The sequence below is a fragment of the Tachypleus tridentatus genome, chromosome 9 (genome assembly GCF_004210375.1).
Source record: "Tachypleus tridentatus isolate NWPU-2018 chromosome 9, ASM421037v1, whole genome shotgun sequence".
Classification (NCBI taxonomy): domain Eukaryota; kingdom Metazoa; phylum Arthropoda; class Merostomata; order Xiphosura; family Limulidae; genus Tachypleus; species Tachypleus tridentatus.
In genome coordinates, this window is record NC_134833.1 from 103157710 (window position 1) to 103180712 (window position 23003).

General features: G+C 34.8%; 1 protein-coding gene across 2 annotated transcripts in view; it reads right to left on the bottom strand.

The window, feature by feature from the left end:
* raptor (regulatory associated protein of MTOR complex 1) overlaps positions 1–15428 on the bottom strand; it is a 120080-nt gene extending 104652 nt beyond the window's left edge. For both annotated transcript variants that reach the window (XM_076456173.1, XM_076456171.1), the window contains exons 1-2: positions 14886–15428; positions 9806–9908 (exon numbers count right to left, since the gene is read on the bottom strand). In XM_076456173.1, coding sequence (XP_076312288.1) covers positions 9806–9908; positions 14886–15104 — 322 coding nt within the window. In that variant the 5' untranslated portion in view covers positions 15105–15428. The remainder of the gene's footprint in view (positions 1–9805; positions 9909–14885) is intronic.
* Positions 15429–23003: the final 7575 nt, after the last annotated feature.

A 23003-nucleotide genomic window follows, 5' to 3' on the forward strand; every position in this document is an offset into this window, starting at 1 on the left:
AAACATAATTCATGCAATGAAAGTTATCAGTAACCTTGTCAAGTATAATGGCCATCTTTTATACTGTGCAGTGTGCAGGAATAAATTCATGTGGCAGTTAATTTGTGACACATTTGTCTTTATTCTATTAACATTTTGAAAACTGTTCACAACACCTCACTCACACAAACCTACATGGAAACACTGAAGTATCGTGGCAACAAGATTACTCAGTGACTGCATGTTTACAGCTTTCAGGTTCACGTAATCAGAGATTACCAATTGGCAAATTGAACAGTCCACATAAATGATTGCAAAAATAATCCCCCCCATCAGGTGTAAAAAATCTATGCCCCTGCAAGAAAGGTGATATAAGTTAAAACAAAGGACAACACTGAGGTTGAAACTGAGGAAAGAAGCAGGATGAAAAAGATAAACAATGAAGAATGAATAAAATAACACAGATAGGACAGGAGACTGGAATACAGATGCAAATCTGTATTGTAGTGCATCCCCTCGTAGGGCTCCATGGTGGGTGGGGTCAGTGGGTACCGAAATTTTTCTTTTTTCCAATGGATCCTCCTACAAAAATTTTAAATAAAATGGTGAAAAAACAGTCAATAGGTAAGCGACCACCTCTTGAAGACTCTGAGCAGCAATCTTCAACATCTTAGACACGTACCTCATTTTCTTATATTACATTCTCTTTCAGAAAAACCTGAAGGGCAATTGTCCCACTTTTTTATTCAGAAGGGACTAGAGGGTCTTGCTGGCTCTCCAAAGTCAGTAAAGAAATTTCGATCTGGAGACATATCAGTTGAAACATCCACAACCCAACACAGTATATCACAATTGGGGATATACCTATTGAGGTTACCCCTCATGCTACCTTGAATTCATCACGAGGAGTTATTGTTGAGATGGATTTGAAGAGTGTCCCCGAGTCAGAGATTCTTGCTGGTCTCTCCACTCAAGGAGTTTCTGCAGTGAGGCACATCTCCACTCGCAAAGATGGAGTTACACTGCCAACAAATACCCTCGTTTTGACATTTACATCATCACGTGCACCTGCCATCATCAAAGCAGGTTATCTAATTTGCAGGGTACGGCCATACATTCCAAACCCTCTCCAATGTTTCCAGTGTCAGAGGTTTGGCCACTCAAAAACATCATGTCGTGGTTCCATGATATGTGCTTGTTGTGGTGGCAAGGACCACTATGCCTATGAATGTGACATGGACCCACATTGGGTCAACTGCAATGGTTCTCACCCTTCCTACTTTCGTTCTTGCCCAAAATGATTGGAGGAAAAAGAGGTGCAGCGTTTGAAAACGACTCATAACATTAGTTATCCTGATACTCGGAAATTGCTGCCCACCACTCCATCTTGGACATATGCTGCTGCACTTTGTTCCACAACTACAGTGAGAGTGCAGACAGATTTCTCTGTGCCTCCAAGAGAATCGTTTTCAAAACAAATGAAAAGCCTTTTGACCTCCATGGTTAAAATGGTTGATGAATCGACTTCCACACCTATCTCTGTTCCTCCCACACATTCCAACAAACCTCAAGATCCACATCCTCCAGTTTCAAATGCAGGCATTTCTTCTGATATATCTTTTTCTCCCACCCCAAGAAGCAAAACAATCATTTGTTTGCATCCTCAGTCACTGGAATCCCCTTCCAATAACAAAGACCTGCCAAATCGACCCAGGGCAGGATCCATGGAGGTTCATAGACCTCCTCCGACTAAGGACAGTAAGGAAAAAGTCATGGTCGTAAACAGAAGGGTTCTCCAGCCACTTCGCATAGCCGTCATTAAAAATGGCCACCTTGATACAATGGAACTGTCGAGGTTTACGTTCTAATCTGGATGATATCAAAATGCTGATTGCTTCCTACCATCCTGTATGTCTTTCCTTACAAGAAACATTTCTAAAACCTGCTGATACAGTCACCATTCGGCAGTTTTCTCTGTACAGAAATGACAGGCTGTGTGATGGACGAGTACATGGACATGTGGCACTATTGGTTGATCAGCATGTGCCCACCCTGTCTTTGTCACTCAACACACCCTTGGAGGCCGTAGCCATCCGTGTTTCCTCGGGTCATACCATCACTGTTTGTTCTCTCCACCTGTCCCCTGGAGAGACATGTGATCAATCAGACCTTGATGCTCTCGTTGAACAGTTGCCATCTCCCTTTCTAATCTTGGGGGACTTTAATGGACATCATCCCCTCTAGGGAAGTGCTGTTATTGATGGGAGGGGTCACTTTCTAGAGCGTATGCTCTCTAATCACAACCTTCCTCTTTTCAATATTGGTTTTTCCACTTATTTTCATGCACCTAGTTAGTCCTTTACCACTATTGATTTCTCAGTTTCCTCACCTTCATTATTCTCCCATTTTTCATGGAGGGTTGGCAATAATTCACTGGGCAGTGATCATTTTCCTACACTTTTAAGAGAGACTGGCCGTGGTCAATGCCACCCTACCCGCATGCCCAGGTGGAAGCTGGATCAGGCAGACTGGTCCACTTTCACTGCTCTTGCAGAACTTGATCTTGCCATTGTGAATCAGCCATCAATAGACAACTGCGTGGCAGCGGTAACTTGCTGTATTATACAAGCAGCTGCTCAGTGTATTCCTAAAACCTCGACGTTTTCCACGATATCCTCATTTGTAGTGGAATCTTGCTTGCCACTAAGCACGGAAGACTCAAAAACGGGCCTCAGATACTTTTCGTAGATATCCCACACTTTCAAACCACATCGCTTTCCAACAGGCCCGTGCACATGCTAGGTGGGTAAGACATCAAAGCCAGAAAGAATCTTGGATTAAGTTCACAACTAGTATATCTTCTACCACCAGTTCCAAAATCATATGGGACAGGATTTGAAAGGTCAGTGGGCACTAAAATTCTGTCCCCCTCTCGATCTTACTCTCTGATGGTCAGGAGGTGGCTGATGACCGGAGCAGTATAAAGATAAATGCCATCACTGAACAACTCCCTCTCACTATTGCGAATGAGCTGTATGTCAACGACTTTTACATCTCGTGTCAGTCGTTGAACATGAGATATAATGAGAGGCAACTACAAACTGCCCTCAATCATGTACTGAAATGGACTATGGCGAACAGCTTTAATGTTTCTCTCTCTAAAACAGTTTACATGCGCTTTTGCCGCCAACAGGGTATTCACCCTGATCTTGAACTTCATATTGGTGAAGTTTTGCTGCCAGTGGTCCCTGAGACCAAGTTCTTGGGGCTTATCTTTGACTGCAAGATGATCTTTATACCACACTTAAAGCAGCTACGGGTCAAATGCACAAAAGCACTGAACATCCTCCGTGTCCTCTCTACTACTTGTTGGGGAGAAGATCAATGTTCTATGTTAATGGTATATTGTGCTCTTATTCGATCAAAACTCGACTATGGATCAATGGTCTATGGCTCTGCCAGACCCTTGGCCTTAAAGATGCTGGACCTCATTCATCACCAAGGACTTCAACTCTGCACTGGGGCTTTCTGCACCTCTTCAATTCAAAGCTTCTACGTTGAATCTCATGAACCTTCTCTGCACCTTTGCCATTTGCAACTATCTTTATTATATTCTTTGAAACTTTGTTCCTTACCAAAGCATCCCACCTGGGGATGTGTTTTCCTTCCTCAGTGGGCCATACTTTTTCAGAACAGATGATCTGCCATTGCTCCTTTTGGCCTTCACATCCAGGCACAATTGGATGAATTGGGTCTGTCCTTGAATAACATTGCAGAATCCATAGGTCAGCCCAACCCACCGTGGCTTATTCCAGCCCCCAAATGTGATCTTTCTTTCAGTCATCTGAAAAAGGCAGATTCTCCAGATTGGAAGTACCATCTTTTATTTAATGAACAATCATTACATTCCAATTTTTACAGATGGTTCCAAATCACATAATTCAGTAGGCTCTGCTATGGTTTGCTGTGGTTCAGTGGTTGCGCACAGAATCCCCTCTACAGCTTCTGTGTTCACTGCTGAACTGTACGCCATATCTCTTGCCCTGGATCATATTGCAGCTGAGCAGTACTCCAACTGCACTATTTATACTGACTTGCTTAGTTCTCTACTGGCCCTGGAATTGCTACACATTGGTTCACACCCTGTTCTCGCTGATATTCAAAACCGACTGGCCCATTTCTCATTAACTGCTACTTCTATCCAGTTTTTCTGGATACCAGGCCATGTTGGTATTCGCGGGAAAGAGCTTGCAGACACGGTAGCTACATCTATCTGCTCTGGCATTATCACCACTGTGCCAATTCCATACATGGACTATGGTACTGTATTCAAGGCTTGGATCCATGCTAGCTGGCAGTCCAATTGGAGTGAGCAATGCGACAACAAGCTTTTTAAAATAAAACCCTATATTGGGCTTTGGCCATCTAGCTTCCGTATAGTTCGGAAGGAGAAAGTTGTTATAACTGGACTATGCACTGGTCACAGTTTTTTAACTCATCATTTTCTTTTATCTGGAACTGATGCACCAGTGTGTAGTTTGTGTAACACTCAAATCACTGTAAGCCACATCTTACTTTCCTGCTATCATTACGACTCTCAACGACGGCACTATTTTAAACATGTTCTGTCCCAGGGTTTATCTGTAATGTTGGACAGTGTTATTGGTGATGGTGACACTGTCCACCTTGATAAAGTGTTTAGTTTTTTAATGGCCATTAATCTTTTTAATCTCATTTAAGTGTTGGATATTTATTCATTACACCTTTTTAATTGTGATTCCCTTTTCAAAGTCTCAACCTCTCTAGTTCAATTTGAAATTGGAAAACGGCCAGAACATTAAATAACTCAACCAGGACTGGAAAGACCAACTTCAGGTGACTAACGCTGCTGTTTGAACTATTCATTTGAACGACCCATTAGTTGTTCAGAAGAGTTGTTATTCCAATTTTGCTGCATGTCTTTTAAACTTTTATTACTTTACCCTTTGGTACTGACCATAATGACACATAGCCCGGAACCAGGACTGGAAAGACCAACTTCAGGTAACTGACGGTGGTTCTGGTACTTGCCTATTAGTGTTCCTGGCAGATTATGATCATTACCATTCTGCTACAGGAAGTCCTTTACAACTTTATAGACTGGATGTCAACATCGGTTTTATGCAATTTTCTGTTTTTAATTGCTGTTTTGTTTTTACCTTCATTTACTTTTACAATGTTTAGTTTACATTTACTTTACTTTTATCTTTTTACTGGACATTTGGCTACTCATTATTACGATTTTGCTATGTGTCTTTTAAAACTTCTATTCTTTTACATTTTGATAATGGCTGCTATGATACATAACCCAGAACCAGGACTGGAAAGGCCAACTTCAGGTGGTTCACGGTGGTTCTTAAACTTACCTGTTGGTCTTCCTGGCAAATTATGATCATTACTATTTTGCTAGAGAAAGTACTTTACAACTTCTTTTACTCTGCTTTTTCTTTTAATATTGTAAACAAGGTGTCAACTGTGGTTTTATGCTTTTTCTAGTTTTCAATGATGTTTTGTTTTACCTTCATTTCCTTTTCTGTATTTTACTACATTTAATTTGTTTTTACCTTTTTACCGGACATTTGGTGCAGATAGCCTAGCTGCTTTGTGCCATAAAACACTAAATAAATAAATCAACCTTTCTATTTGATCTACTGTTCTTCATCTTTCATCCTCTTTTACTTGGCTTTATGATGAAGGTTTCTTGGTTTTTTCTACTGCAGGTTACAGAGCTACTTTGCCTTCCACATTTTGATTTACCAGATTTGCATCTGTATTCCAGTCTCCTGTCCTATCTATGTTATTTTATTCATTCTTCATTGTTCATCTTTTTCACCCTGCTTCTTTCCTCAATTGCAACCTCAGTGTTGTCCTCTGTTTGAACTTATATCACCTTTCTTGCAGGGGCATAGATTTTTTTACACCTGATGGGGGGGGGGATTATTTTTGCAACCACTTATGTGGACTGTTCTCTGATTATGTGAACCTGAAAATTGTAAACATGCAATCACAAAGTAATCTTGTTGCCACAATACTTCAAGGTTTCCATGTAGGTATGCATAAGTGAGGTGTTGTGAACAGTTTTCAAAATGTTAATAGAATAAAGACAAATGTGTCACAAATTAACTGCCACATGAAATTATTCCTGCACACTGCACAGTATAAGACATCATGCAAGGACAATGCAGCAACGCCAGGGTTTTGTGAGCACTATACCCAAACACCAACATCAGATTGTCCACAACACCTGTTGAGAACTTCCAACACTGGAACTTGGTTAACCCAAGCACAAGTGGACCAGTTGATTGACCCAAGCAGGGCCACCCAAAGGCTGCCCATGTACAGGAAGTCAAGGCCAAAGTGGTGTGTTAGGGTTGGACCCCTCAACCACCAGGATCCTCTCCTCCCCTTCACGGGTCGCCACGCACGGCAAACACATGGGTGGATGTTTAGATCCCAGAGAAGATAACCAGACAGAACAGAACCTTCCCTGGGAGGTCCCCTCACCACGTACAGGAATCCACACGAAAGGGAAGTAGAAAGGTAACCACAACCTACAGATCAACAAAAGTATGTAGACCACTTACACTGATAAACCACATGCTAAGATTGTTAAACAGGATGGGAAATCAAAGAGGCAACATTTCTGGAAAGTGCATACTGACTGGCAATGGACCATACAAAATCAATGTGTGAAGATGTAGTGGAGAAAGAAAAATATGGCAAATACCAGAGTGAGACTGATAAAAAAGCACAGGATACAATGTGAAAGAAACTGATGGTGATGCCAAAGTCCATCATAGACGTATAAACCATATTTGAATCAGCCAATAAGGAGCTACCAACATAAAATGGCTAAGAGTGATCAGAACTATTAAAATAGCATGAGAAAAAAGGTGAATAGAAGAATCAGCATAAATGTAACAATCAGTTCAACTGCAGTTGAAAGCATCCACTGCACCTGCCTGTGGATAAGGAACAGACAACCAAAAACAGAGAAATTTCATGCTGAAAGGAGATGCAAGTACATTTAAATCATGGTTACCCCTGTGAGCACATAAATTCCATAAAATATGGGATACAAGGACTACTTTAATTGGTAGAATCTTGTCATATATGGACAACTGATAGACTTGCATATTCTAGGCAACCAGAATATGCCACAACAGCAGAGTAATGTGATGGCTGTGAGCCCAATAAAAGAGATATAATGTCCAAAAATAAATGTCCTTCCTCACTTGGAGGTATGGGACACCATTGTCAAACTGTCTGAGTGAAACATCCCCACCTGTTGCAGAAGATGCAACAGGAAGAACAAAGGTTTTGAAATGAAGAATGGATTCTGTAAGAGTCCACCATCACAAAACTTCCTGACCATCAAGATACACTCTCCAACCAGAAAAGGAACCATCAGTTAAAAAGGTGACAATACAGACTAAGCAGAGAAGGAGTAACCCTCATGGTAGTATAGTTTTGATCTACACACCAAGTAAAATCTATCACTTATAGAGAGAAGGGTAAAAGGAGCCTCCAAAGGATCCTGAACAAAGCTCCATTAGTCAATTAACGAATACTGAAGATGTCACGTGGGCCTTGTGAGAGGCCAATGTTCCCAAAAGAAGAGGATAAGGAAAAACCTTGCTAACAAAATGCTCCATATTTCTTAACTGAAGTGGATGAGGCTGGACCCAAATGAGAAATGAATTGAAAAACACATCAAGATGAACCAGAAGCTGCTTAAGTAAGAGGAATGACTTCTCCACCTTCTTAAGCCAACCAGTCCTGATATCTTCCTGAAGAACAAACTGAGTGTGGAGGGCTAAATCAGTCTAAGAAAATGCTGACACACAGGAGGGAGCCATGGCTATGCCAACAGGAAGGACTCAAAAATAAAAAATAAAACACACCCATAATGAACAAAGCATAAGAAAAATGAGTTTGCTGAAGAGATGAGACTATGAAGACATTTACCCAACAATTCCAAAGACCTGAAGTGAATACCTCAACGAGGTGTCAAGCATGATTTCACAATGAACTTGGGAATGACAAAGTGATTCAGAGATGATAAATCAAACACTGAGTGCCAGTTGCCAGTTTTTTGGGGAATGAGAAACAAACAAAAATAAAATCCTGGAGAAGAAAGACATTCTCGTTCAACGGCACCCTTGCGAAGTAAATCCTACACCACCTCTGACAAATGCTGCCATAAACCAGCAATCCATGGATGGTGGAAGGATAAAGGATGGAAAGACAATGGTGAAGGTGACAGAAAACAAAGCAGCACACCTTCAGAAATAAACTTTAAAACCACAGATTGACTGTAAAAAACCTCCAAATATGGGAAAATTGTAATAATCAGGCCCCCACTGACTCTAACTTACTGGCATGTAATGCACTGAAAACAATGATGGACAGCACAATGACTGTGCCAAGCTGATGAACAAGAAGTTGGGAATGGCAAAAGGTTAGAAGGTAAAATGAATGTCACTGAAACAAGAACAAGTGTTTGAGACAAACAAAAAGACAATGAGAATACAGAGTGGTGTAGATGGGCTGATTCAACCTTGTATTTCAAATTATTGAAAAAAAAATTGAGGTTAAGAAAAGGAAACTGAAGTATTAGGACCTGAACACACTAAGAAATAAGAATTTTAAAAGCTTGAAAGTCTATATAGGAGTGGTTTACAAAAAAAGAAAACGAAAAGCATAATCATCCAATGTACATGGAGGTTGTAGCATACTGGACCCCACTCTCAACCATTCCCCAAAATGATTAGCATGAGCCCCAATATTTAGAATGAAGGTGGAAAAATCAGATATTGGCTCAAAGATTTGTCTCCAAGAATGATAAGGGGTAGAATCAAAGGAAACAGGAGACAAAACAAAATCAAACACACATGATGAATCAAGTCAACAAAAGGAAAAGGCCAAGCAATTGAGAAACGTATTGAGGGAGAAAAAAGCTGTCCAAATTTTCATCATCTCTGTAGAACACACCAAACACTGGTATGATAGGATACTCCTTGAGGGGTGGCGAATGTTGCATGAAATTAAACAATTTACTACAGATCATAGAAGTCACATCATCAGTAAATAACTGTGGAACCAATCCTTAAAATCCCACAAATCCTGCTGGAGCATAAACAGCAGTAGTAGTAGTAGTAGTAACAACATGAAAATGTAAGTGCATACATATAAAGTCTAAACTAAAAAAAACAGTGTTTTGAAAAATGTTCTAGAAAAAATTTCAAGTACACTTGAAATTCAAAAGTAAAAAACAACATATCTTAAGTGTAAGACTGAAAATAGAGAAATGATTAACAAGTGCATTATTTGACTCCTATTGGTAAAGGATTGCTAGATGATCATTTGCACAAATATGCAGGAAAAAAGTGGATGTTAAAAGGCTAGTGGTAAGAGAAATTTGCACCTATATAAAACAGTACAATCAAGAAAGTTAATTTGTGAGTAGAAATAAGATATCATATCAAAAAAGGTATTTAGTAAAACCACAAAAAATAAAATAAAATGAATATATTCATGCAGACAATACACTTCATAAAAAGCAAATATTTACTCCATACCTGTCATTTAAAAAATATAACATACTGCAGCATATAGACTAATGTTATATCTGTACCTGCATGAAATGTTATTAAAATATGTCATAATTAATTAACCTAATTTGTAATTCATTTTAATTTGACTGTTTTGAAATATCCTTCATCTATGTCTTAATATGAGTCGCAATCTAAACGAAATGTGGATCTGGTGACTTAATTAAGGTTACCTGTCCAACACTCAAGTCTAGCACATGGTTGTGTTTTCACAACATCTGGAGGGTCAACACCTACGTTCAAGCACAGTACAAGAGCTACACTAACTGTTTTCATCTGTGAATGAATAAAAAAAAATTAGATTGGAAGGTACTTTTCAATTATATACAATCACATGTAATAGTTTCTTTCTGCACAGAGAAAGTACTAAATTCATAGCTTTTCGTGTTGATAATAGGTTTTGCAGTGATTACTCATCCAATCTAATAATACATTAGTCAAGAATTTGTAGAAACATTATGGCTAACAATCACTGTTCTAAAAAGAATATAACAATGTAGCAAAGAGTATATTTCATTAAATTTAAATTAGTTTAAAAAAAGGAAAAATGAAACTTCTTCCTTTAAGCAACTGATTACAATAAAAAAGAAATAAGTATACATAAAAAATTTGGTGCACAGAATTAATGAAATATTAGTAGGAGACAAAAGTCCCATTTAACCATGTTGTACTCTCTGTGATAAATTTTACATCTTAATTATTACTATATTTAGATATTTTTGCTAATTTTTCTAGAATTGTAATATAATACATTTACCAAATTATATGAACATCTTTATACTCTTTGTCAATCAATTAAGTATTCAGATGTCAAGTATCAAATAACTTCACCAAAAGTTTTTATTTTCACTATGCTTTAAGTATTATACTTCTAAACCCCTCATTGCCCCACCTACTCTATATATATATATACTTGTGAGAATTGTAAAACCAGGAGAAATAAATTTTGGCAGTGTAAGGAGTATCTTCTGACAAGACATTTACTTTTCAAACAAGATGAATGCCTTTAGAATGGACTGTTTTCAGATATGGTGGATGTGGTAAATTTAAGGGAGTTTAAAGGAAGGTTCAATTAATATTTTAATGATAAGGTCTGACTTTGAAAATTGTATTTAAACATTTAGATTGTTCAGTTATTGGATGGGATAGAAAAGATGAGTCAAAAGGGCCCTTGCTGTCTTTAAAGTTTATATTTCTTACAATATTAAGTCAACAATAAATCATTATAAATTGTACAGGATTAAGCCAACATTAAGAACCATCATATGACTGCCTGTTGACCAGAGTATGATGTATGCTTAGATCACTTAAGAAAAAAATAATTGCTTATACAGTACTACAGAGCTCTGAATAACTGTACCTGCACAATTATTTATTTTTAGGCAGTTTCCACCCTGTATGATACTTATTTGGGACTGTATGGTTATTAAATTTTATCCAACGAGGCAAGAAAATCTGTCAATATTGTTACTTGAGATAGATTTTGGTCACCTCATTTGCCAGGCAAATCCACAAGCATTGCTCAGGTTAGTCATTGCAAGACAAGGAAGTAAAGGTTAGACTGTCTAATTATAACAATTTGCAACTTGTCAAGAGCTGTGTCACAAAGCAGTATATAAATTTTAGCCTATTTGAAACTCAAAGTAAAAGCATTTCCATTGAATCTAATGGAAATTGGCAGGTTACCTGTCCATAACTAGCCAGTTTGCTTAGATGTTTGATAACATTGACATTACAGTACACTTATTATCAGCAAGGATTCAACTTTAGCCTAAAATGCTCCAAATAAACTTGTTTAAAGACAACTGTCACTTCCATTTCCTTTTGTATTTTATTCAAATAAATGTGGTATTATTACTGCCACCACCATAACTACAAGAAGAATAAAAAATAAGTACAGATTAAAAAACAAACAAAAGTGTTTTCTACACCATAGTATTATTCAGAACTGTATAATAAGTTGTAAGGTTATTAACATACCTGCAATGTATTATGTGATTTGTGTATGATAATGACTATTATAACTTGGCATTTCATGGTATTTGTTAATTGATTAGTACATACAAGCAAATAAACAAATATCAGCAATAGGTATAGAGTCAGTTGCCTTTCCTTTAGACAGAAGTTCAAAATTAGTGAGAGTGTCAAATATCCTGAGTAGCTTTGCCATTACCAAAGCTGAAAAGACTTGAAGAAAAGAGAAAAAACCCTAAACGGCTAAAACTGTGCAGAGCCAGATAATTATGGAGCTTTGTGTTTCATAACAATCAAACATAACAATATTTTGATTAACTGGATATTTGGAATAACAAAAATAATAATTATTGGAAATCCTAATTTTAATTATATGCTTGATTTCATTACAGATGATATAATTGGAATTTCAATTAACCCTTTTGTGACAGGCCAGGGGTGAAAGGACATGTCATCACATTTATTAACTGCATCCAAATTTTTTATTGAAGTACTATTTTATGATTCTATGTCAATACGTTTGGAATCAAATTATAGAATATAATTCAAACTTTAATAATATATACAAGTTAATTTCTTAAGTTGAAAGTAAATATTAAAATAACACCTAAATATAGATTTTAGCAGTGTGTTGAATGCAGCACTGTTTAAAATTAAATGTTTGTGATGTCAAAATACGAAGTCTGTAGTTTTGTACAAATTATGAGCTCAAATTACTAATATTATCAAGCTAGAATATAAAATAAGAACCTCACATATTTTTATTTTGCTGAGATATAACTTATGTTCTGGATCAAACACAGTGGCCCTATTTACCTCTTTCCATTTTTGAAAATGATTCTTCATATACACTTGCTTCAATATATGACATGAAAAATGCAAAATTTATATTTATTTCCTTTACTGATTTTTTATGATAGCTACAAGGTTGGTCAAGTGACTGTTCCCACACAGTTGAGAGTATAGAAAATAAAAATATAGTCTTACTAAAAACAAATGTTGGATTGATATTTAGAAGGTTTCTGAGATTACAAAATAATATTTGAGATTTTCAGGAAGTTTTTTTTAAATCATAACATTAAATCACTTTGCACTCGTACTTGTAATAAAACAGGCTCTCTTTTCCTAAATAAATCTTTAGTACAAATATTTAATTCAAAAATCTGATTTTTTGTGCATGAAATACTTTAATCTTTGCTAAAAGAGTACCGAGTGTTATGAAGATATGCAAGTTGTATCAAAAGTTATAGTGCAAATGTGTAGACAAACTTTATGTACATTAATTATACTGAGCCCATCAAGAAACAATTGATCAACTGCTGGAATAACTGAAAACAGTAACAATAGTATCCGATAATTATAATTAGTTTATTATTTTCATGAGAATCAATTTAATAGTGATTTTATTTAACTGTTGAAGTAATCAAAAAATACTTATTTTGATTATTTGTTTCATAATTATTTCTGTTAGTCAATTAGCTTATGTGATACCACCTGATAATTTACTGTTTTTTATTCACTGATTAAATTGCCCAGCTCTGGTGTAATTATGGATGGTCATCTGCCAACACACACCCATTTAAAACAGAAAGAAATATATAATATATATATAAATACACAAGCATATATAAAATGCTACATTAGTTCTCAGTATATTTCCCCACCAAGAAATTTGCATTCTCAAACAAAAACTAAATATCCCAATATATTAGAATGAAAAAGGTGAATCTAAGGACATGTGTTTTTGTGTTTTTCTTATAGCAAAGCCACATCTGGCAATCTACTGAGCCCACCGAGGGGAATCAAACCCCTGATTTTAGCGTTGTAAGTCCGTAGTCTTACCGCTATACTAGAGGAGAGCAAATCTAAGGACAAGACTATCAATCTTGCTATAAGGGACACAGTTATATGCCAGCATCTATGTGTATAACCACAACTCTTGTGCCATCTGTTGAAAGGCACCAAAAACAAAAATCCATAGAAAATTTCAAACTTTGAGTATTCAAGATTCAGACAATTAGAAAAATAACTGTGGTATGAACAACAACCATTTGTTTTATAATAGAACACAATTTTAAATAACAGTACTCTCCTCACAACCAGAACACAACTTTCATAAAGATAATTTGTAAGAGTTTCAATTAGTATTTAACAAGTCAAGGGTAAAGATGATAGCCTCGAGCACAGCTAGATGAAAGAGATGATTGCCAGTATTTGATATTGATGATAAATGAAACAAAAAAGGGAGGAAAATCTAGCAAATTAACTGAAAAGTTAGTCAAAACTTCTGAGCAATAACCTTCATTCTGAACTTGAATAAAAAAATAATTCCAATTAACTTTACATAATTCTTGTAAGACAATAGAATAATTGTCTCTAAAGATTTTCAGAAATGACATTTTATTTGAATTTAGTGTATGTCAAGTTTCATATAGATCTTGTAAAGTATCAAGGCACCAAAAAATCAAGGTTTCTCTTGAGTACTGGGAAATCTTCAACAGCCATACTTTACCAAGATCCACTATCACACAACATGAGCTTCTGGAAACTGCTTATTAAACATTATAAACGACACAATTTGCACATACTGAAAAAATTACGTGTATTCTCCCACACACACACAGAACGGCATGAACTGCATTAGTTTACAATATAAATCAATTCAAATGGTTTATTAGTACTGTTACTTATAGACAACTCTGAAGTACACACTATATAGCCTGTGCAATGTTATACAGGCAGCTGCCCTACTCCCATTACCTTTTACATCACCTAAGTTATCTATGCATACACTGCAACTCAGTATACAGGGATGTAACTTATTTCCAAAAATTTACATGTCTCTTAAAATGACAATTTTAATAATAAACACATTCTCTTCACAGTAAATTATTTCCATAAGAAAAGCACATTAGACATAAAATATGTTATATATATCATTTTCATGCTTTGGCTTAACCAGTGAACTAATGTCAATGTAACTTACTGGTACAAATGCATAAAACAAAGTTTGTTAATCTTAGGCAAATGTCGAGTATTGTTAAACTTAAAGAATTATTGATAAAATTGTTAACTTAAAATATGATACATATAATCAGGTTGATGCAGAATGTTTTAAACTGTAATTTTTTAACATTTCATTTTGTATGAATTTTACACATTCATATTTTCAGGTGTGCCTGTAGTATCTGGTATTCACAGTGATATATACACATTTTACCACAATGTATTGCATACAGTAACTCTGTACAGTAAGTTACTGTTACGCTGAAATCTTACTCTCTCTTTCATTCTCCATGTGTGAGCAAAAGGTTTCATCCCTTCAATCTTCTCAGTATGTCTTTTTTCATTAAAAGCCAAGGAAAGTTGCCAATCTGAAAGATCACATACATCTTCATCTGAATCAATTTCAAAAAGCTGTCCGTGAGAAACTGGGCTCGTGGTCCGCTTTTTATCATTAGAATTTTGGTTATAAGGATACAAAGCATTCGAAGTCATGACTACAACCAAACGTTTTTGAGTCTCGACTACAATAATAATATTATTAGTCACGTGTCGTATATAAATTAGGCTTAGCGAAATAGCAACACCAACACTATTCAACGTATCTGAATTTTACCATAAATATATTTATTAACTTAGCTTTTCACAAAATCTTATCGTAAACACATTGATATTTCAACCATTTTGTTTTAAAAACATGACTCTTTAAACAAATTAATTAGTATTTTTTCTATATTTGATAAAATACATTTTAATTTGACCAAACTTTACACTGCGAAAAGTAATAACATTGTTTTCCATTTAGCTTAGTTTATATTTAAACCACGAGAGGATGCAACAATATTTTCTTTTTCATTTTTATATGTGCCGTTAATTATTCGTGAATTTATTTTCCTCATCATAATGAAAATTTCAATAAAAAAAAACTAACGTAAGAAACCTAATCTATTTTCTGATTCGTCACTTTATTTTATAAAATGAAACTTTAATTAGATTTTAAATGTTTAAGTTTTACATGTTGAATTAAATTATACAACGCATGGAATGGTCAATATTATAATACACGTTACGTTCTATATGTTTTGCTAGTGGTTATAAATATCATTGGTATTAGTAAAAACAAAAAAAAATCTTATTAATTCTATATCAAACAACATTTGTCATTCATTTCTGAAATATTATCTTTAGCGGAAAAAAACAGTAGAGATAAAAGTGTGGGATATTTATATTTAAAATATATATATATTAGAAACTGTGATGAGAAGAAAGTGGATGTTTTTAAACATTTAATTTTTTAGGGATGCCAAATAGCTAAAGCGTTTTTTCGCTTGTTTTCAAAGGCATCTTTAAAACAGGAAGGAGAGAGAGGCTTGTTGAATTGCAGCCACCTCAACTAGCTTGTCAAACACTCTGGTGAACTACACATCTTTACAGTGACCACCCTCAATATTTTATATAGTTTTCACCACCCCTCCCACTTGAAAAAAGCCGGCGCCGGATCTGCTTGCATTATTTATCAAAGTGTTTACCACTTTTTTAAAGTTAGAATTCCTGAAAGTAATTCTAAAATGAAACACTTAAATATTTACAAATAGTGGAAAATATAAAACTAGTTTTGCTGAGACTTCAGTAATGAAAATTGAGTTCACGACTGAAATAATTTGACTTAACATCAAATGCTCATAATTCACATGAGTAGCATATTTAGTCATTCAAATTCCATTGTTTCGTCTTCAAAAGTAGGTCATTTACAATTCCCAATTTACATGGAATTTGGTACAATGATATTTTTCTACAGTAAATACGCATTGACAAACAAAAATGTTGTATTTGCCTATTTTTTAGCAGCTATAGGAGGGCCAAGTTTTCACAAATAACATGATTTTAGGACTTTTTGACAGCTACTCCGTCGTATTTCGCCCAATTTGAATGGGATTTGGTATAAAGATACTTTTTAAATGTTTCAAACAGAAGTGCAAACAGTTTAAGAAGTTTTGTCTTTTGTCCTATTTTGAAGCGAGGAATATACAAGTTGAGGTTTTTGTGAACTATTTGTGTGTATTTCAACCAACTTATATTGGATTTGGCACATATACCTTTTTTCGGCCCCAAGCAAGGATATAGACAGTTTTCCATTTTTCTGGTGTAAAAATTGACCAAGTTGGCATTGCTCGTGAATGTTGGTTTTTAATTAGTTAGTTATATTGGCATGTGCTATTTGCATATGTTTCCTATTTTCTTATTTTAATGTAAAACTTTTCAAAACGTTTCAGTCATTCAATACAAAACGATTCAATACAGTTTTTGCATAATACGTGGTCCAGTAAACAATTAAACTTTCTTCGTTCTAGCTGCCTTTGTTCCTTTTTTATACTCTAAAGTTAGTACATATTTTGCTCATGGAGGATATTGTTGTAAAATTGCACTTTGTGCAAAAAGTCAATGACAGTAGGATACTTTACCGATAAAGCAGGTGATACCTAAATGTTATGGCCTCCAGTATGTTCAACAAGGATGACTATTAATGTAATAATACTAGTTACTATGAGTAGATCCACCGTTTCCCATCAAGCACAAAACATTAGTTTTTAAAATTCTACATTGTTTCTTCAGTGATTTGTTTAACGGGAAAACATCTTTAGGAAAAAAAAATTATTGCTCAGTTCATAAGCGCAGCAACAAATGATCATCTACTGTCTTAATGCAAGTATAAACATTGTGTTTGTCCATTAATCTCAATAAAAAATTATTTCATTTTGTATAACATATTATGTTTAGTGTGATTATTTTTCTCTTTGAATTCAGTTAGCTAATTTCAGGCTTCATAATTTATTCTGCCAATCTTCTCATTATAAAGTGAACCTATCAAATATTACTTGAGAAAAATCAGTTTAACCTAAATCAAATGTGATCAAAAATAGTTAAATTGCTTTTGTTCTAGCTGACATATTTCTTTTCCACTTGTTTGAAGTAATACATGATCTGATGTTATTATTATTATTGTAGCTCATGTTTTAATCAGAATTGTTAGTTTGATTATAAGGTTCTTCACATAAAAATATATTGATGTGAATCATGGCTTTGGTCTCAATAGCCTTGGTCTAGGTTCTGGTTTTTACCCACTTAGTCTTGGTCTCACCCACTCGATCTTGACTACATCTTTGCTTTTAAGTTTAAATAAGAATGACCAATCACTTAAATAATGCCAGTTGTTCTACGTACATCTGACGTTACCTGAAAAATAAATAACATTATATTAAAGTAGGCTGATATACAATACTGACTGATACAGACTGGATATAAATCAGCTTACCATCCACTAAAATGAGCTGTCCAATTTCTTAAACAAATGTAAACTCCAAAGTGTCTTACAAAGCACTGAACTTCTGTATTTCATTCTCATTAACTAATTGGGTTTCAGGAAAATTCGGAACTACTCTGTAAAATATATCTTGTTTAATCGCCTCTTATTCAACAGACCTATCCCATTACTATAAGTAAAACCAGTTTGATCTAAGTATATCACAAATTTCGCCAATCATTTCTATTGTCCTCAAAAAGCAATATTAACCCGTTTGTAGATTTATGCTTATAACTTTATTATTTGTAATATTTGTACATGATTCATCAGGATTTTCATGTACGAGATTGAGAGCTGGTTGCAAGACTTTTCATTGCCAAGAATTTCTCTTGATTGTTATAGCTGAAATAATTGCTAATGCCACTTATGTAGAAGATAATTTTCATAAATTTCTTTGCACTTTTATGTGAAATCATGACATTTTTCTAAACAGAATATTGAAATATCATGAACATGTGCCAATCCTTTTACACAAACAAAGATGTGTTATTTTAAGTCAGAATACTTTTCTGAAAGGATGATTTAAGAAAATCCACTATATAATCAGAGACCCTAGTGGCAAAGTGGTATGTCTGCGAACATATTATGCTAGAATCCGGGGCTCTATGCCTAGGGTAGGTAAAACACAGATAACCCTTTGAGTAGCTTCGTGCTTAATAACAAACAACACCAATAATATATAATCAAACGTTTGACAGGAAACGTTGCCAACTGATATTGAGTTCTGATAAAATTGATTGAGGTTCTGCTGTCATATAAACGAACAGGACACAAAGTGCAATACACAATAAAACAATCTTTTTGTGTACAATATAAAACAACAATGTGTCTACTTCAACTCATAGATGACTGATAAAATTGTGTTCTTTTAATCTGGTTTCCATTTTTATGCTTGCTCCTCCAATACAGAAGTCGTGGCAGTAGTTACATTGTATTTTATAAATAATGCTGGTGCTTTGTTTATCAATGTATTTTTTACATAGTATGAGCTTTAGTTTTGAAACCTGGTTTTTGAATAAATTTTGTGTTTACTGGAATGTTGTCTTTTGGTATGTTTTTCCAAATATTGGTTATTTTTCCGTTGATGTCAAGAATGTATGGGATGCAGCAGTGTAAGGTTTTGTAGTTTGTTGTATTTTAGGATTTATTGTTGTTGATCTAGGTGTGTGTGTATAATATTTTCAACAACTTTTGGAGGAAATTTGTTGATGTTAGTAAAGCGTCGTTTCATTTTGTTGATTTCACCGTTAATTTTATCGGGTAAGCATAGCTTTGTAACTGTGTTTATTTGGTTTCTTAATATGTTAAGTTTTTGATTTTTCAATGTGCTGAGTCCCAAGAAATATATAATCCAAGATGGGTAATTTTTCTGTGTATTTCTATTTTGAATTGTGTATCGATTCTTGTGATTTAGAGGTTGAGGAATGCTATTTGATTAGTTTTCCTGTTTACAGGTTAATTTCATGTTTGAGTGTATAGCATTAACGTGGTTGAAAAAATTAAGTGTGAGTTCTGTTGATATGAATCTAGCAATTGTATCGTAAACATATCTGTACCAGTACAGTGGTGGGTATAAGGCTGCAACGTCCTTTACTATTAAAATAGATTTTTTTTAATTTTGCAACCAGGATATGCAGTAAGAGAACAACAGTCACGATGCGATGCCCTCATAGGAGAAATAATAAGCAGTTTGTTTTTTGGTTGTTGTTTTCAAAGTTGAAGCAACTAGTTTAACAAAGAATCATACTGAGAGATAGAAAGCTGATATTCTATATATTGGTTTAAAACAGATGATCATCCACCTGCTTATACAGGTACACACAGTTGTTTTTGTTTTTTCTGTAATAAAGATTATTTTGATTGTCCACCAAATGTATCTAATCTGTTTATTTCTGACGCAACTTAAAGCTTTCGAGTTTTCATATTGAAATTGCTCCCGAATTTCCTGCTAGGCTCTGCTGTTATAAAGTGAGCCACTCTAATAATTTTATGGAAATACATTTTTCCACATCTGTTTCAGTCTTGTTCTTAAATTAACCTTAATTCCAACGTCAAAAGCAACTAGATTTGTGAATGAACATTGGTCAAAAAGTATTGTAACTCTTTTCACCCCTGTAAATATCTGCTAGTTATATAGGAACAAAATCTTCAACACAAATAAATACAATGCATAATAACCTTCAATTTACATGACTGAATGTTTTTAAACATAATCAAATCAAATAATAAATACGACACGTTTATATTTGTTATGTTATATAACACTATTCGTGAATTTTACTTTCCGTAGATAACTTCATCCACTCTCACATTTTAGTTCAAATGGACTGAAATGTTTCTGGCCAACACTTGTGAAACAACAGATCAAACCGTGTTATTCTGGAAATAAAAAAACACACATGAGTCTAACCCTTACTGTATCTCTTTCCACAAAATTCATCATTTGCAAAATATTCCAATGCCAAAACTGAAATATTCTCTTATTGCCACTTTATCTTCAAATAATGTTTAAAAAATCGGTCTTAACATGAACATCAAATTTTTGCTTCTCATTTAAATGTTGCATACTAGTTATGTTCTTAGTTTATTATAAGATTATGCAGCTGTTGCATAACATGTAGTCCAGAAAGTTGTTGAGATGACCTTGTTGTAGTTGCCCAGGTTTTTGCTGTTTTTATTCTGGAGATAATATTCTTTCTGCCCATTAAAATTATTGCTCTAATGTTGCATGCTGTGAAAGAATGTTGACAGCAGTGTCTGTCAATGCTAGGTTAAATGGTATCTTGAGGTTATTACGTTATTAAAATCTCCCCTATGTTGAATGAAAATGGCCATTACTTTGAGTAGTGTTAGTCACTAGGAGTCAATTAGATGTTTCCCTTTAAATAAGGAATGATAGATTTAGACAGAAATACACAAGGACCCTATTGACATTGTAAATGAAGAAAACCAGTTGATCAATTTACGAGTCTGGTGAAAGGCAGCCATCCAGTGTCTGTTTGAATTTCGCACAAAGTTACACGGGGACTATCTACAATAACTGTCCCTAATTCAGCAGTCAGAGACTAGAAGGCAGCTGGTCTTTATTATCCACCGCCAATTTTTGTGCTATTCTTTTACCGGCGAATAGTGGAATTAATCGTCATATTATAAACCTCCATAGCTGAAAAGGCGAGTATGCTTGATGGCACGAGGATTCGATCCCACGACCCTCATATTACGAGTCGAACGCTGTCACCACCTGAACATGTCAGACCTTGTCACCAGAGAAGGAAGAACAATATAAAAGTATAAAAACAATTGAATACATTCTACTAAGAAAGACGCGAACACACTGTAAACCTAACTCATGAAATTACTGAAAAATTATATTGAGAGTATCTGCAAAATGATATATTTATGATTAGAGGGACATTCAATAGAGTGCATATCTCCGTCACGTATAGTTGATCATACTCTTCCCTTAAAAAAATACGGAAATGTGTTCATGTGTCTGATATTAAAAACAGACACAAAACATTTTTAGTTGGAAAATGAAGAATAACATTCTACATAAGTGCTCCAAGTTTTATCAAAATTCAATCATTTTTTACCGAGTTGCAGAGCAAAAATAATGTGAAAAGCCGGTCTTCATTTTAATATATAGAGGATATTTTGAATTATTAAGACCTTGACCCTTCCATAACTAATCACTTTTAAGTTGGGTCATAGTCCAAAGATATATAAACTTTCGTCCAAATGCATTCAGCCATTTTTGAAAAATTTTGTTGACAAACACATACACACACAGGGTTTTAAATATATTCTCCGTCAAATTAGGCGGAGGAGGTAATTATAAAAAAAACTATATAGTTTCAGTTTCGAACTGCTTTACCTCCTCCTTATTGTCATAAATAAAAAAGAAATTGAAGATCAAACTTACATACCTGTCTAATTTTGTTTTAATTTTCATAATAACGCTTTTAGAATACAAGATGACATAAAATTAGATATGAGACACAAAAATGAAAACTTTTGTTAAATACAAAGGCCCCATACAATTCTATTTCTCCAGCGTATTTGACGTCTTAAAACATTACTCTATTCCTTCATTTTCTGTTAAAAACCAACCAAAGTAAAAATGACTAAGTTTAAAACATCTCTGTACATAATGCAGATTTATCTTTTCTCCTCTTTCTTAAAGTTACAAGTTGTCGTGAGGATGTGGTTAATCAAATTGTAATTTAATTTGGTAAAACTCAGGTGATCCCAGGAAGTTTGCACAAAGTTACACAAAGGCTATTTTCGCTAGCCGTCTCTCATTCACCAGTAGAAAGCAATTAATCATCACTACTTACCGCCAACTTTTGGGCTACTCTTTTACTAACGAAAAGTGGGAGTGACCGAAACTCATAACACGGCTGAAAGGGTGAGCATGTTTGATGTGACGGGGATTCGAACGCGCGATTCTCAGATTACGAGTCGAGTGCCTTAACCACCTAACCATCTCGGGCCTGATCTCACGCAGATCAAATTTAAATGAGTAAGAAATCTGGGGGTACGGTTCGAATTTAATACAGCGCATATTTCGGGTATCTCTGCCAATGACCCGAACTCAGGGAATTGCAACATGCATCAGTCAACAAAATAAATACATGCACATTTGCTACTTAATATTGAAACATAAAAACTTTATTCGTTTCTTAGTATTGCCAAAATTGTAAAATTTCTGACCCTAGACGTAGAAAGTATTTTTGATATAAAATATACTTGGCATTGACCAACTGACCTGGCGTATATGTAAAGAAAACAAACAAATTATCTGCATGGTTTAGCGTTGGGAAACCTTGATGTTTTATTGCAAACTCAAGAGAACAGTTTATCTTTCTGACGCCTTGAACGTGATCATTTCGGAACATAACCTTCAACAAAATTTACGAAAGGTAACTTTCTTTTTGTTAAAATAAATGTGACGATATTATTTAATGAAATGTTAAGACTTTGCAGACGTTGTTATGTAAATAGGATTATCTTTTAGAGACTCCGTTATAATT